This window comes from Parasteatoda tepidariorum, chromosome 1, assembly GCF_043381705.1.
Source record: "Parasteatoda tepidariorum isolate YZ-2023 chromosome 1, CAS_Ptep_4.0, whole genome shotgun sequence".
Lineage (NCBI taxonomy): Eukaryota > Metazoa > Arthropoda > Arachnida > Araneae > Theridiidae > Parasteatoda > Parasteatoda tepidariorum.
This window is the reverse complement of record NC_092204.1, coordinates 43634973-43649247: the sequence shown is the minus strand read 5'-3', so window position 1 is coordinate 43649247 and position 14275 is coordinate 43634973. Positions and strand designations below refer to the sequence as shown.

At 27.2% G+C, this 14275-nt stretch overlaps 1 protein-coding gene across 3 annotated transcripts in view; it reads left to right on the top strand.

Annotated features, from left to right (window-relative positions):
- Window positions 1–14275, top strand: part of LOC107438748 (myocardin-related transcription factor A) — a 45670-nt gene that overhangs the window by 12137 nt on the left and 19258 nt on the right. For all 3 annotated transcript variants that reach the window (XR_011636507.1, XM_016051103.3, XM_016051104.3), the window contains 4 exons: window positions 10861–11083; window positions 13247–13312; window positions 13421–13476; window positions 13683–13758. Coding sequence is in view for 2 of the 3 variants with exons in the window: in XM_016051103.3 (XP_015906589.1) it covers window positions 10942–11083; window positions 13247–13312; window positions 13421–13476; window positions 13683–13758 (340 nt within the window). In the remaining variant the exon portion in view is untranslated. The remainder of the gene's footprint in view (window positions 1–10860; window positions 11084–13246; window positions 13313–13420; window positions 13477–13682; window positions 13759–14275) is intronic.

Sequence of the window (14275 nt, the reverse complement as noted above, 5' to 3'; positions counted from 1 at the left end):
AAAAAAAAAAAAAAAAAAAAAAAAAAAAAAAAAAAAAAAAAAAAAAAAAAAAAAAAAACGGCTGTAAAAAGAAAAAAAATTGCTATGACTTTTTGAACAGATCGGAATTTTTTAAAAAAAAACTCTTAAGTTCATAAACAAGTATTGTCTTTTCAGCATTCTAAATTTAAACTCGATTGTTGCATTCTTGCTGCCCGTAGAGCGACCCGCATAGTATTTTTCCTGTGAGTTTAAGTTAATATTTCTCAAACTATATCACATGTTAATTTTTTTATAGTTTTTACGCAGCAATACAAAATGTAATATTTAATTGAACATGCAAAATAGCTTCGGTGGCGGCCCATACGATTTTTTTTAATAAAGACACAAAATAAGGAAGTAAATTTAACATGTATCAGAAAAAGATGCTACACATATTACAAAATATGTGTAGCATCTTTTTCTGAAATCCATTAAATTTCAAATGAATCCTGAAATAGGTTGCAATGAAATATTGCTAACCTTAATTTTAAAAAAATTTAGAATTGTTCGAAAAAAACCATTTCATATCTAGTATAGTGTCTGTTCAGTACATATTCAGCATGAAAGTACGTATTATATTTTTGTAATTGTTCAAAAAAATGTATTCATTAAGGTTATTCTTTTCAATTTAAACTGCGAAAATTTTTGGTTTCTTACTGCGTTTCAAGTTACATTAACAAATTTACTGATTTGTTACTTTCATTCTATCATTTCTCCTTCCTGAAGATCACTTGTGTCAAGGTTAAAACTGTTTCTCTAGTTCTTTTTTTTTTTTCTTTCCCCACCTCGGGTGTTTGTTTTGATCTTCCTGCAGTTTTAAATTCTCTTTTAGCGATGGCCTTACCTGCATTTAAGATTATATGCATTATTTTAGAACAGTGCACGTCTGAGGGATCATTACAAAGGAATTGTGGATGGATGGGACGAGCAATGAATAGTTAATTGGTGTAATTTGTTGAAAAAAATTGTTTTGGTCGTAAAAATAAAATGTGTGCATCCAATTAATGCTATTTTTTAAATGGGAATCACATTAAAGTGTCATTGTTAATATAGATTGATTTTGAAAAAAGAGTTGTCCTTCCGATTTTTTTCCTCAAATTTTTAATGTAATGTTTATAAATTTAAGCAATTTAATGTAACATTTTTAATTTTTATAAATCAAATTTTTTTGTTGATTTAGATAAAATTTACCCTTCAGCTAGTTAAAATCTTAAGGTAAACTAATTAGTTTAGGGTGTATTTTTAATTTTTGTGTAAAAGAGAAAAGTTAAAATATTATTAAAAAGGGCTAAATTTTGACTGAACTTCTGGGGCAACACTGTAAAGTTGGCAGTTATCATGCAGCATATTGCGAAGACCATGACTCTGAGCAATGAAAATCCAATTATTAGTACGAAAATCATCTCCCCCGCCCCCAATAGTTCGTAGTTTTTGTTTCTTCTGTAGTGTGTGTAATGTGTATTTCAATAGCAATTAACTTAATATCAGGAGTTATTTTGACGTAGTATTCACATGGTACTCTCTCTTCTAAGTGAAACTATAAGAAGCTTATTTTTGCATTCGAATATATATATTTTTTTAATCGTCTGTGCGTCAGTAATAGAAATTAAGAAAAATTAGTCGCTGGTTCGAAGGACCACTTTTTGAAAAAATTTTATAAATCGATATTGAACATGAATAACAATTATTTGTGTAATGCAAATTAAGATTCTGTGTACATTCAATCAATCTCTTTATTTATTTATTATACATAGTTTAATTTCTCTCTGGAATATTTATTTTTGGAGATATTTAAAATATCTCATACAACCAAGACCTTGTGACATTAAAGTGGTTGTTTTCAAAAGTATTTTTATAAACTTGTTATACAGACAAGAAAGGACAAAGATATATCTTAGTTGTCTTCTTAAGACTTAAAAATCCATTTGTAACCACTTCACGTTGAGACGATAGAAAACTTAGTCGCGACACGTTTTTCTGAAATTACTCTTTTTTACTATTAGTTTTTATTTTCCAAAATATTTTCATGTCATTTAATTGATAAGATAAGAATTAAAACTAATAGTAATAATGCTTTTTTATGTTAGAGAAGGGGTGGAAGTAAATAACAGATGAACTTAAACTTTAATATGTTTGCTAGTCTTAAAAACCGTAACGGAAATTCAAAAAATATGTTTTAGCCAAACTTTTTTCGCGTCAACAAGATTATTTTGCATGAATTCGTGGACCATTTTTGTTTGTTATATATCTTGTTTTATTATCAAAGCATTTATTAACCAATGTTTCTTAATCGTCTAAGCAGTACACCTAAGCCATTCAACTTAGGTGCTTGTTTGTGACGCAATTTTAATAATAACAACAATAAGAAAAGACTTATTTATTGAATGGAACAAAAATACGAGCTTTGTTCATGACACAAAACAAGTTGTCACTGCCCCCTTAACATTCACACAGATTCCACCCTCTACCGTAAGGCGTGGGTTTGAACATTGGGAAACGCTAATTTATTTTTAAAAAAATTACCATTTTCGATTTTAGATAAAAGGAAGTTTAAACTGCATCTCTCTGTGATTGCAAATGTTTTCATGGAGTTTTTTTTCTTCTCCTTTTTAGATAGGTGCGGTCTTTAATCACTAAATTATACGCTAATAATCACTTATATAGCATATTCATTCGCGATTGGTAAGAGACAATCTGGTTAATTTGTGGAAATTGCATCTATCTTACTACTTCAATGCTGAGATAATTCCTGCAGTGTTGGCTATTACTGAGTGCGAAGGAGAAATACGACAGAACTCTAGATGGGGTTCCTAGCCGTTAGCTTAATTACCAAGCGTGAATAAGCAAGCAACCTTAATAACCATCATAATGAAAACTCATTCTGAAATGACCTTGAATTATAAAAAATGGTAACTGCCGTGATTGCTAAATTTATCGATTCATATAATAAAATAAAGAATTTGTGTGTCTGCTTACCGGATTGCTGGCATATCGTATGCTCTTAAAATACGACATTCAATTTGAGACAAAATGAGTACAATTGTAAATAAATACGAAACCCAAGTTTTGATTTTTTTTAAAATTATATTTTTAATTCAGAGACATTTAAAATATGGAATTTTCTCATTGGCTTAGTGGAATTCCTTGTTTTTAAATAAACAATTATAATAATATAAATTATAATAATTAATCGTCTATAACGATTCAGTCTTGTCAAATATTTTAAAGATAACATGAGTGATGTTTGCTAGCTTTAATCAGAAAAATTGTTTATCGTGCGTTCTTTTAGACTTAATTATTTTTTATTCCTTATGTCAGGTTATTTGAAAAAAAAATGCTGTATGAACTAAATGCTGATGGAAAAAAAAAAAAAATATGCTGTATGAACTAAAAATCAGAATGAAGTCGTCATACTATTATTGACACAGGTGATGCTCAATAGTGGTAATACTTCTTGGTAATTTTTGGCTACTGGCATTATGGCAATTGGTACAGTTTTAATAGGTACCAAATATACTCTTATGTTGGTACAAAATATTTTATGGGTGCCGATTACAGCTGCACTGATACTGTATATTTTCATGCTAGATTTTTTACGGCCCCTCGAATATATAAGTATGAGCTGCCTTAAGCCAACAGTATTATGCCAGATGATACTGAATAATGTTAATCTTTATTTTGATGGACCGAACTACAGTAGGGAACCGATTATCCGGAACTATCGGGACCATCGCTATTCCGGATAACTGATTTTTCCGGTTTTCTGAATCGCTACAAAAAGCTGTTTTTTTTATTGTTAAACCCAACTAAAAAATTTTTTTTTGGAAATAATCTTAAAAAAATTCAAAATAAAAAGTAATATTTTTAAAAACCACGTTTTAGTAGTGGAGAATGATAATTAAGAAAANTCTCCTACAGTTACGTCAGTCCTGGAAATTAATAGCCGGACCTTGTATTTAAAGTAGAAACGAAAAATTAATTATATAATGGTATCGTTATATAATTCGTTTTTCTTTCGTTTTATTACATCCTTTACAATCCTTATGTGAAGACAGTAAAAACGTAACATTCATAATAGTATTGGGTAATTTTTGTGTAAATGCCTCACCCTTACTTTTAATAACTAAAAAACGGGTGTGATAATGGTTAATGCCCAGGGTTGTTTACTCGTGTATGAGAAGTAATAGCAAAACGTATAAAAGGCTTGTTTTCAAACAATTCGATATTTTGACGATTTTTTTATTTATTTTATTTTATTATTTGTGATTGCGAAATGTCTTTTTTTTTTTTTTTTTTTTTTTTTTTTTTTTTTTTTTTTTTTTTTTTTNTTTTTTTTTTTTTTTTTTTTTTTTTTTTTTTTTTTTTAAAACTTTAGTGAAGAAATAAACAAGCTTAAAGTCATAATTTAACCTTGTTTACATGAAAAAATATATATCTTATGACACGATTACTCAAAATTGAAATAGTAGCTGAAATGATGAATTGTTCACTACATTGTTATCTCATATTAAATTGCATATTTCATGATTGGAATTTATAAAGCCATGGATATTTGGCAATTTGTTTTTATCTGGACAATATAAGTAGATACGTTAGAGATGGAAGTTATAGTATAGAAAACAGTACGTCTTTTGTTGCCTTTTTGTCATTTTTTTAAGCAGTTGTGATTCGATGACATTTAAGATGTTAAAAACGAAAATAAGACGATATTTTGCTCATTCTTACTATTTAAAATTATATCGTTCAGCAATCTGATTGTCAAGAGTTATTGGGAGGAGGGGTTTCAAGTTAGAGATGAAAAATTTGTGCACTTCTTTCAATTTAAGATCAATTTGATGTGGTAACAAAATCCGATGTGAAAACTTCGTAACAAAATTTGATCGAGCCTCTTTAATTAGAATTAGTCTCTTATAGAAATGTTTTATCGGTAGCGTGCATTTTTTTTTCTCCGAGGAATTACTTAACTCATTTGTAGACAAGACAGTATTTTATTTCGATAGATAGAAGAGCATTTTGTGCTTACTTCCTGCTTTCACGTAATGCCTGGATGTAAGCCACGTCCGTTTATCTGTGGAACTGTTTTCTTTTTTTTCTTTCCTTTTTTTTATCTCCTTACTTTCTCCGGTGTTTCAGACACAATTTTACTATACTTCTTGGCTCACGTGTCTCACTTGACGGGAAGGTAAAAACTGTGCTAAAAAAGGAACTTTTTTTTTCTACTCTTCCTCTCGTTTTCTTTTTAAATCTCGATTTATTCTTTTGGTCTTTTTAGAATAAAAATAAAGCTGTAATAGGGGAATATTGAATATGCAAATTGAAATTGGTTAATTTTAATTTAAAAAAAAGTGAAAATTTTTTTTCTAGTGAAGATGAACAAATATCGTAATAGTGGGGCAAACTGAATATTTGTCGAGGATTCCGCGTCCTGTAGTACAGTGGTCTCCAAATGGTGTTCCGCGGAACCCTACGGTTCCTTGGAAGGGTCACAAGAGTTCCGATAGTTTGGAAATTTTTTAACCAGTTATAATTTTTGAAACCTTTTTTTAAATTGATACTCATTTAATGATTCATTTTTTATTAAATTCATCTTTTATTTTCTAACTTTTTTGCTTTTATTTTAATGAAAACCATTCATATCATTCATTTTCAGTTAAAGTATGAACTAAAATTAAATTTAGAACTAGAGTAGATACCGTTCCCGACCTGTGAATTCAACTGTCTGACATAAAATCCAATTTTAAGATTTTTATTTATTTTTAATTGATAAAACGATGTGATGAAAAAATTTAATTAACTTAATTAACTAAACTTCATTAACTGAATATTTTCAAAGTAATTAAAAATTTAGATTATTGCATATTTTTAAAATAATTAATAGTTTCTTAGTTATTAATTCACAATTGCTAATGAAATTTATTAAGTCTCAGGGTTCCGCCGATTGAAGGTCGACCATGTAGGATTTCATTGCTGGAAAAAATTGGGAACCGCTGCCCTAAATCGATCATGTTTGGAAAAAAATTAACTATAAAAAATTTAAATTTGGTGTTGAAAATTTGAAAAGCATCGTTTTCTATTTTATTCTTATGGGGGGGGGGATAGGAAAAAAGACGGAAGTGGTCACATTTCTTGGCGTCTTCGCCGCAAAAAATTATGTTGAACACAAAACTGAAAAAAATAAGATTAATGTAAACATTTTAAATGATTAGTTAAGCTGTGATTATTAAGCACAAAACTCTTACTTCTAGGAGCCTCTAATGTAGTATACATAAAATAAAAAAAATTACGAACGTATAAAATTTGAAGAAAATAAAATAGGAAAACAAATTTAAGTTGTTCTTTTTGACAATGAAATTAGAAAAGAAAAATTTATATTTATGTGGGTCTAAGTGACTTATTCTCGCAAGTGTTCCGCGAAAGGGCAAAGTTTAAAGAGCCTCCTTACAAAATTTATCGATGCTTCTGAACAGTAGAGACACAAGAGGTAAAATCTAAGCAGCGGAGCTTTTTCTGTCTAGCTTTGCTCGCTAACTGAGGTTTAATATAAAAAGAAAAATACTATTAGGAATATTTTTTTCTTTTTGGGGCTTCACAGTGAGACGCGTCAGACTGGTTATGGTAATTACAAAGGTACTGATAATCCGAATCTCGAACGATATAATTTTAATCTTTAAATCTGTCTTCTTAATTGATCGTATCGAAAATGTTCTATTTTTATCGATTTATTGAATTTAAAAACATTGATTAAAAATTTAAATTTTTTTTATATCGATTTTCTCATAAAATTAACCATACTTCATTCATAGCCGGGAAGGAAGGGGGCAAAAAGGCATATTTAAATTTGAAAAATAAAGTAATGAAACTCCTGTAATGTGCTAAATCGAATTTTGTGTAGATTAAAAAAAAATCAATTTTATTTAAATTGAATGAAAATTCGTCATAACCAGCTATGAAAAAACTTATTTAAAAATGCTCATTAAAATTTAAAAAAAATCTAAATTATAGAACTTGGGAAGAAATAAATGAACGGAAATCTTGTAATAAGCTGAATTTAATTTCGTTTAGATTAAAAAAAATCAATTTGATTTAAATTTAATTAATAATTGGCATAACCAGCTACAAAAGAGTTATTTGAAAATACACATTCAAATGTGCATCATTGGAACATTTTATTTTTGACATATCTTCTAATTGTTGCTTGTAATATATCCTTTATGATGTTTATAATTTAATATATTTTGACTTTTTGTAAAATGTAATATTTTGTAAAATATAATTTATTAAATTTTATAAATTATATTTTACAAAATATATTGAAAAATATTATATTATTTTTGTAAAATATATTTTGTAAAATATATATTGTGTAAAATATATATTGTGTAAAATATATATTGTGTAAAATATATTTTGTAAAATATAATTTTTATAAAATGTTCGTTTGTTTTTATTTTATGTTTAATGGATAGAGGATCTATCAATTGATGATTTTTTCTTAAAAGATGACGTCCTCAAATCAGTCTATTTATTCTTCAGACATACTTAACCCTACGACCTTAGTGGTTTGAAGAGATACTTATCCAACAAAATATTTTATCATGAACCCGGACATTTTTCGGATCATTACTAAATTCACATTTCTTATTTATAGTTTAAAAGATCATGAATGTACTACACTGTTTTAATTTTTTTTCCGATCGTTTTGTTGATATATGATTGAGAATGATTTACATATTGATAGACTTAATTTGTATATATATATTTTTTAATTTTAATATTTGTTTAATCTTTCAAGTAGCGCTTATTATGGTTAATAAAAAGTTTGTGCTTTTAATAATGGATTTTATAAAGTAAACGCTCATTAAAAAAAAAAAAAAAAAAAGAAAAAAGACTTTAACTTTTACTCCCACACACCTGTAAAAAATATTAAATTATATAATTATAATAATACTCTTCTTCACCAAAAAGTTAAAATAAATAAACGAATTAATATTCGCGTATCCTTTTCTTACTAAGTTAATTACTTTTTTAAGACAATTCAAATTTTTAATATTTCAACAAGGATTAATGTAATTGATATTAGAATAATGATATATTTTAAATATCGTGATTTATATCTAATCATTTTTGACCCTGATAATCTGAAAAGCCCTCTCCATCTGCTTTATTTATCACATTTTATGTTAGTGGTTTAGCGGTCACCAATTTTTAAAATGCATTTTTATTTCAAGTTTATGGATCAACTAGGTGTGTATCATTATTTTAAAATAGTTCTCTAGGATCTTCAAATGGTGGGGTGTGACCCAGAACACAGCGAATTTATAAACCTGAATTTTGTTTTGTAAAATTTTTCGTTTTTATTCAGCTTATGGAATGAGTTAGATGATTTTTAGTGACAGTGACTCTGGATAGTTTTTAAGTAAAAAAGTGTTCAAATTAAAATTAAAAATTCATCATCAAAAATATTTTTTATTCTTTATTTCACTATAATATCACTTTTAATTTGAAAGCTTTGAATTTTCTGATTTTAATTATTATACACTGACAGTCACGAGTAAGACTAATTGATTGTAAATGCAGTAGCTTTTTATATCCGAATCTGCAAGAACAGAATCATTACAACATCATAACATGCTAAAACCATCTTTTTATAAAATCATTATTGCCATTATTTGAAATCAAATTTTTTAGAGTATATGTTTAAAAGATAAATAAAAACTATGCAATTTCTTCTCTGAATTAGAGTTTTCTATTTCTCAAATTTTGAAAGCATATAAATAACAAATTTCGTACTTCCCCCCTACAAAAAAAAAAGAACTGTGTTGCTGGTGTGCATGCGAGATGTATGGAACATATTTTTTAAAGAAATTGAAGAGTGATAGTTTAAAAAAAATTATGAAACCAAAACAGGGAGTATAAAAAATCCAAATTAAAGCTGTTTGCGAATTAAGAAAACTTGTATCTCCTAAAATGCCCCCTCAATATTTCAGGCAAAGAAAATTTTTATGAATTCTATCTATTGAAATTCACTAAAGTCAAAACGAAAAAGAGTTTTTATTAATTTTTTTGCAGACGTTAGAAATATTTTTTTCTTATGTGTGAAATTTAAAGAGTATTTTGACTGAGTATTTTACTTTTGTCCCTCTCATAAATTGGGCACCTATAGCGCCCATGATAATTGCTCATTCAGTAACGTAAATCTGTCTTTAGATGCCGGAAGTGCTTGATATTTTTAATTAAACTTTAGATTTGAGAAGGAAATATTGAAAATAACAAAAATTTGTATAAACTTTGAGGCAATGTTTACTCCCGAAAATTATTGTAATCAAATGTACCAGCATTTTAAGGCCCTTCTGTAAATTAAGAAAGGTAGCTCATGTTTAATTTAAATGCCAAATGTAGATGAGTAAAAATAAAATATAAATGTAGTAATCAATTTAGTTTTTAATTTAATGTGTTAATAAAGTTATGCAACTTTTCTCCCCCTCAACTATAGACATTCTGGTTTATAAAATAGTCCGCCTTATAAAATTAAATGCTCTCAGAATGGACATGATTTTAATAGACACCAGGAACTGTATTAAGTCATACAAAATTTTGTACATATTCTTAACTGTATAAAAAAAGTTTTATGTTTCTGATAAGATTGCGGAAAAATACAACCAACAAACAATTGTAGAGAAGTACTGTAAGCAATTTGCGTAAATTAATATTGAAATGCAAGTAAAATGTTTGCAGTTGGTCAATTTAAAGATCTCTCCTACCACAGATAGGGTAAGAATATTGTTCGTTGAGAGGAGAGATCCACCCCATAATCCCCTGATCTTGTCAATGCTGATAAATTCTGTTCTTGGCAAAATAATTAGAATAAGAAAAAAAGGTGAACATGCTGAAAAAATTAAAACCCTTTTTAGCTATCTTATAATAAAAACCACACAATTTTATAGAAAAAATGAATTCAAAAATTTCTTAAACATAGCGAGAAAAGGATGGAAAATACATTATTTGTAAATAAAAATTGTGTTTTATTTCAATTAGTTTCATATTGGACAAAAACTTTTGCAGTTTGTTCATAATATGTAGAAATATCAATGTTTTAATATAGTGTTTATGCATATAAACTAAATTAAAAACTGTGCTGCAACAACAAATAGAGGGCTAAGGCCATCCCAGTTTTCTTGACCTTGGGCTCTGGGGTGCTGTTACAGACGTTCCGGTTGAGAGGTCAGCAAACTCAAAAGTTCCAGTGTTCAGTCCCCAAGCATGCTTGGTACTAATTTTATTGACAAACTGAAGAGATGAAAGGCAGAGAAAACCTTTCCATGTTCAAGGACAGAATGCCAGACTTGTTGCACAGAAGCTAAGGGTTAAGTCAGTCTCCAGGCATCTTATGTATATAGCGTTAATATAAATGTTTCCTTATATTATTGACTAATAATATAATGGAATATAAAGGATCAATAAAATGTGATTCAGTCTGTATTAAAATAATTGTTAGTGGTCCCCAGGACCGGCTACTAATGTAAAAAGATGTGCTGTTTTAGTTTCATATTTTGGTCTATATTTTTGCACACAATAGCATATTTCATCATAATTGTTAACATTACACTTTCTCTGAATTGTAATTTTTTATTTAAGTTTACTTTTTAATGTATTATAATAGAGGCATGTAAATGGCGTATTGAAAATTTGTAAGGACTAGTAATATCTTTTAACTACTTCTCCTTTCGTGACTAAATTTTCTTGATTTTTATTCTTGATTAACGCATTTATTTATTACTTGATGTTTATTTTGCAAGTAAAATTTTTTATGTTATTGAAATTGTGTTTTTCTTATTTTAGTCACTATGGAGTTCCTGAATGCTTAGTTTTCTTATTTCTGATCAGTGAAGCAGTGTTATTTGCTATGTGTCCCTGTTAGTCATGAATGACAATGATGAGAAAGAGCATGCTCTCTATCAAAGCATGATCGCTGCCCTCCATCACATAAGAGATTCTAAGTCCCCACCTAAGGCCCAAGTGGACGAGGCATCTCTACAATTAGCCATGGATAAAAACAAAGAATGTAAGTGTTTTTCTTTAATATTTTTGCATTCACATTTTTAGAGTTTGACTGCCACAACATGTATAATTTTTCCTTTTTTAAAAAAAAAATTCATTGTTATGTTCTAGAGATAAATTCATACTTACGTGGGATTATTTAGAGCCGAAGTCAGCTAAAGTCCATGGTACACGTTGGATAAAAGCCGATAATTTTAGTCTCACTACTTGGCCTTTGAAGTTAAAAAGGCAGATTGCTATAATTTTTTATACCACATGAATTTTATATATTTTTTTAAACTTAATACCTGTTTTAAAGTAGTAAAAAAAAGTTGTTTATTCGAAAGTAGTAAACTTTTGCTTAAACATTAATTTTGATATAATAATAATTCAGTGTAATTTTGAATTATAATTAAATGAAGTTTGATTTTTTATGTTAGTTACCCATGTATTTTCGTGCCATTTTGACTGAAGTAATGGCTAAAAATTATAATTTGATTAATAAGACAAGAAACAGTGACCGTGAAATAAAAGAAAATTGTTGATTTAAATTTGTTTATTTTTCCTAATGATCAGTATGTGGTTAATACATAAGTTTAAAAAGAAAAAAATTTGAACATTGAACATGTGATCTATAACTTGTTTTTAAGTACTAAAGTATAAAATTGTTTTAAAATAAAAAAGAAATTAATAAAAATTTTATGAATCCGAGCCGATGAAATCTGAAACCTTTTTCCAGTAAATGCGCCCAAGCCTGTCTTTATTATACACTGCGTAGACTTTTTCAACATTTTTTACAATTATTTCTTTTGCGACAAAGAACCTTATGCTTTAATAAAATAGAGTGTGTTTGGAAATTTTCTATACTTTAAAAATGAACACACACTAACCAAATGAAAATTTAAATTTCTAGCTATATAAAAATAGATCTTTAGGTCCTTAGATAAGTCTACATGCACATTCACTACAAAACTATTCCTTTGTACAATTTTCAAAAAAAAAAAAAAAAGAATTATTACCTAAAATTGATTAGGATTTTTAAGAAAAATTTAATCGTGTATTTTCGTGCTATTTTTGCTAAAGTAATGGATAAAAATTATTATTTGATTAATAACAAAAACATGTTAAAATAAAAATTTCTAAGGAAAAATTTTGATTAAAATTTGATTAATATTTTTCCTATATAATGACCTATCCAACCATTAATAAATATTTTATCTGCAGTTTTCACTAATTGAATTGTAATGTTATGTTGAAGTCCAGAAAGTATTTGTTAATTGCGGTGGAATTTTAAAATTCAGATTCCGTTAAAAAATATATATATATATATATAGAGAGAGAGAGAGAATTTCTAGCCTTTGATTTTAATTTAATTTTTTTTAGTAATAAAGTAATAAAAATTTGCCAATTAAAATTTATATTTTAATGACACTAAAATATATGCTGGAGAAGTTTTGTATAGGAAATAGTAATTTCTTTTTTTAATGATTATACCCAGACCTTCTGTAGTCTGAGGCCTCTTATGCAACTGTGAACTCCCTGATCTTCTTGTCTTAGGTCCTATTAATATTTAATTTTTAAAAGATGTGATTAAAATTGTAGTGTTAAAATATGATAAACATGGCTAATACATGGATTTTAAAAAGTTAGAATATTAAATATGGAATCTGTAACTTGTTTGAAGTAGAAAGAACCAAAGCAGAGCCAGAAATTTTTCATTGTATAATAAAACTTCCAAAATAAATTTTGCTCTATGTAACTGTTGAAACTTCATCACTTTATTTAATTGGCACCTGGGGAAATTGTATTGAAATTTCCCTGCTACATGCAACTTTCCTGTTAAACAACATAATTTTTATTTATTTTTTGAAACCAGTTGTTTAAAGTTCAGAAAAAGTCCTGATTGGAAGACAAGAACCTGGGTTATAACAAAGATAATTATTATAGTTTAAAATATTTAAATTATATATTTTGTGCACATTAAATAATCGTGCATTTAAAATTAACAAGAAATTCAAAGTTATTAATAAATAAAATAGAAACTGAAGTGAAAGTCACTTAATATTTTACAGAAATATTTCTCTTGTTCATTGTTGTATATATTCAGTAAAATTCTGAAAGAAATTATTCTCTGTTACTTTCTTAGAATGTGCAATAGATATTAATAATTTTAAATATTTTTTTTCAGCATTAAAGATGAAGTTGATGAATAGAAGACCAATTAATCAATTGGTAGATCAGGGTATTATACCATGTAAGTTTCATTTGTTTTATTTTTTTTCAATTAAACATTATTCAATTTTATATTAAATATTTTAATTACTTTTCATAATCATGGCTTAAATTTCATTTTCATGTTTAGCTCCAAAAGTTCCACCACACTACTATGAACAACGTCAAAAGTTGGAGAGAGCTAAGGTATTTGTATTTTTTTATTTGGGAACACTTTACTCCTTTTTAAGTATTTTTTGATACTGATTTGATTGTACATAGATGATTTTAATCTTTTATTTTGTTATACTGATATAGTAGTATATAGACAAAATGTTAATTGTATTAAGTAATGAACGTTTTGTAAATTGTAGGTCTTGAATTAACTTGTTTTTTGTTTGTTTTTTTTTCAGATGGGTGACTTTTTGAAAAATAAAATTCAAAAAAGACCAGATCGACAAGCATTAATCCAACAACATATTTTAGAAGGTATAAATTTATCATAATTAATTGTTAGTTTCATATTTTGATCCTTTTTTATGTCATCAACATTAATCATAAAATTCTTGCTAAACATCTGCACACATTCAGTTAAGCAGATTCCCCTATTTGCTCTTTGTGTAATTGTTGAGTCCAAACACTCTCAGGTGTGCTGTTTAGTTCATTGAAGTTATTAAATAATCTGAAGTGGGAGCAGAAAATTTTATTGTGATTTTTTTTTTTTTTTTTTGAATCATTAANTTTTTTTTTTTTTTTGAGAGAAGAAAGTTTAAAAAAAATGACAAAAGTATAGTTAAAATTACGTAAGAGTTTTGAAACTCCTTACAGAGTTTCAAAATAATCAAAACAGTTGAACACTGAGTAAATATTTACGAGGGATTGTCCAAAATTTTCCTTAGAGTTAGCATAAAACTTTAAGTTTTACCCTTAACTGTTATTTTTTTGTATTCTATTATTTATGTAATTATGTAAATTATTATGTGACATATTATTTAACATACATATA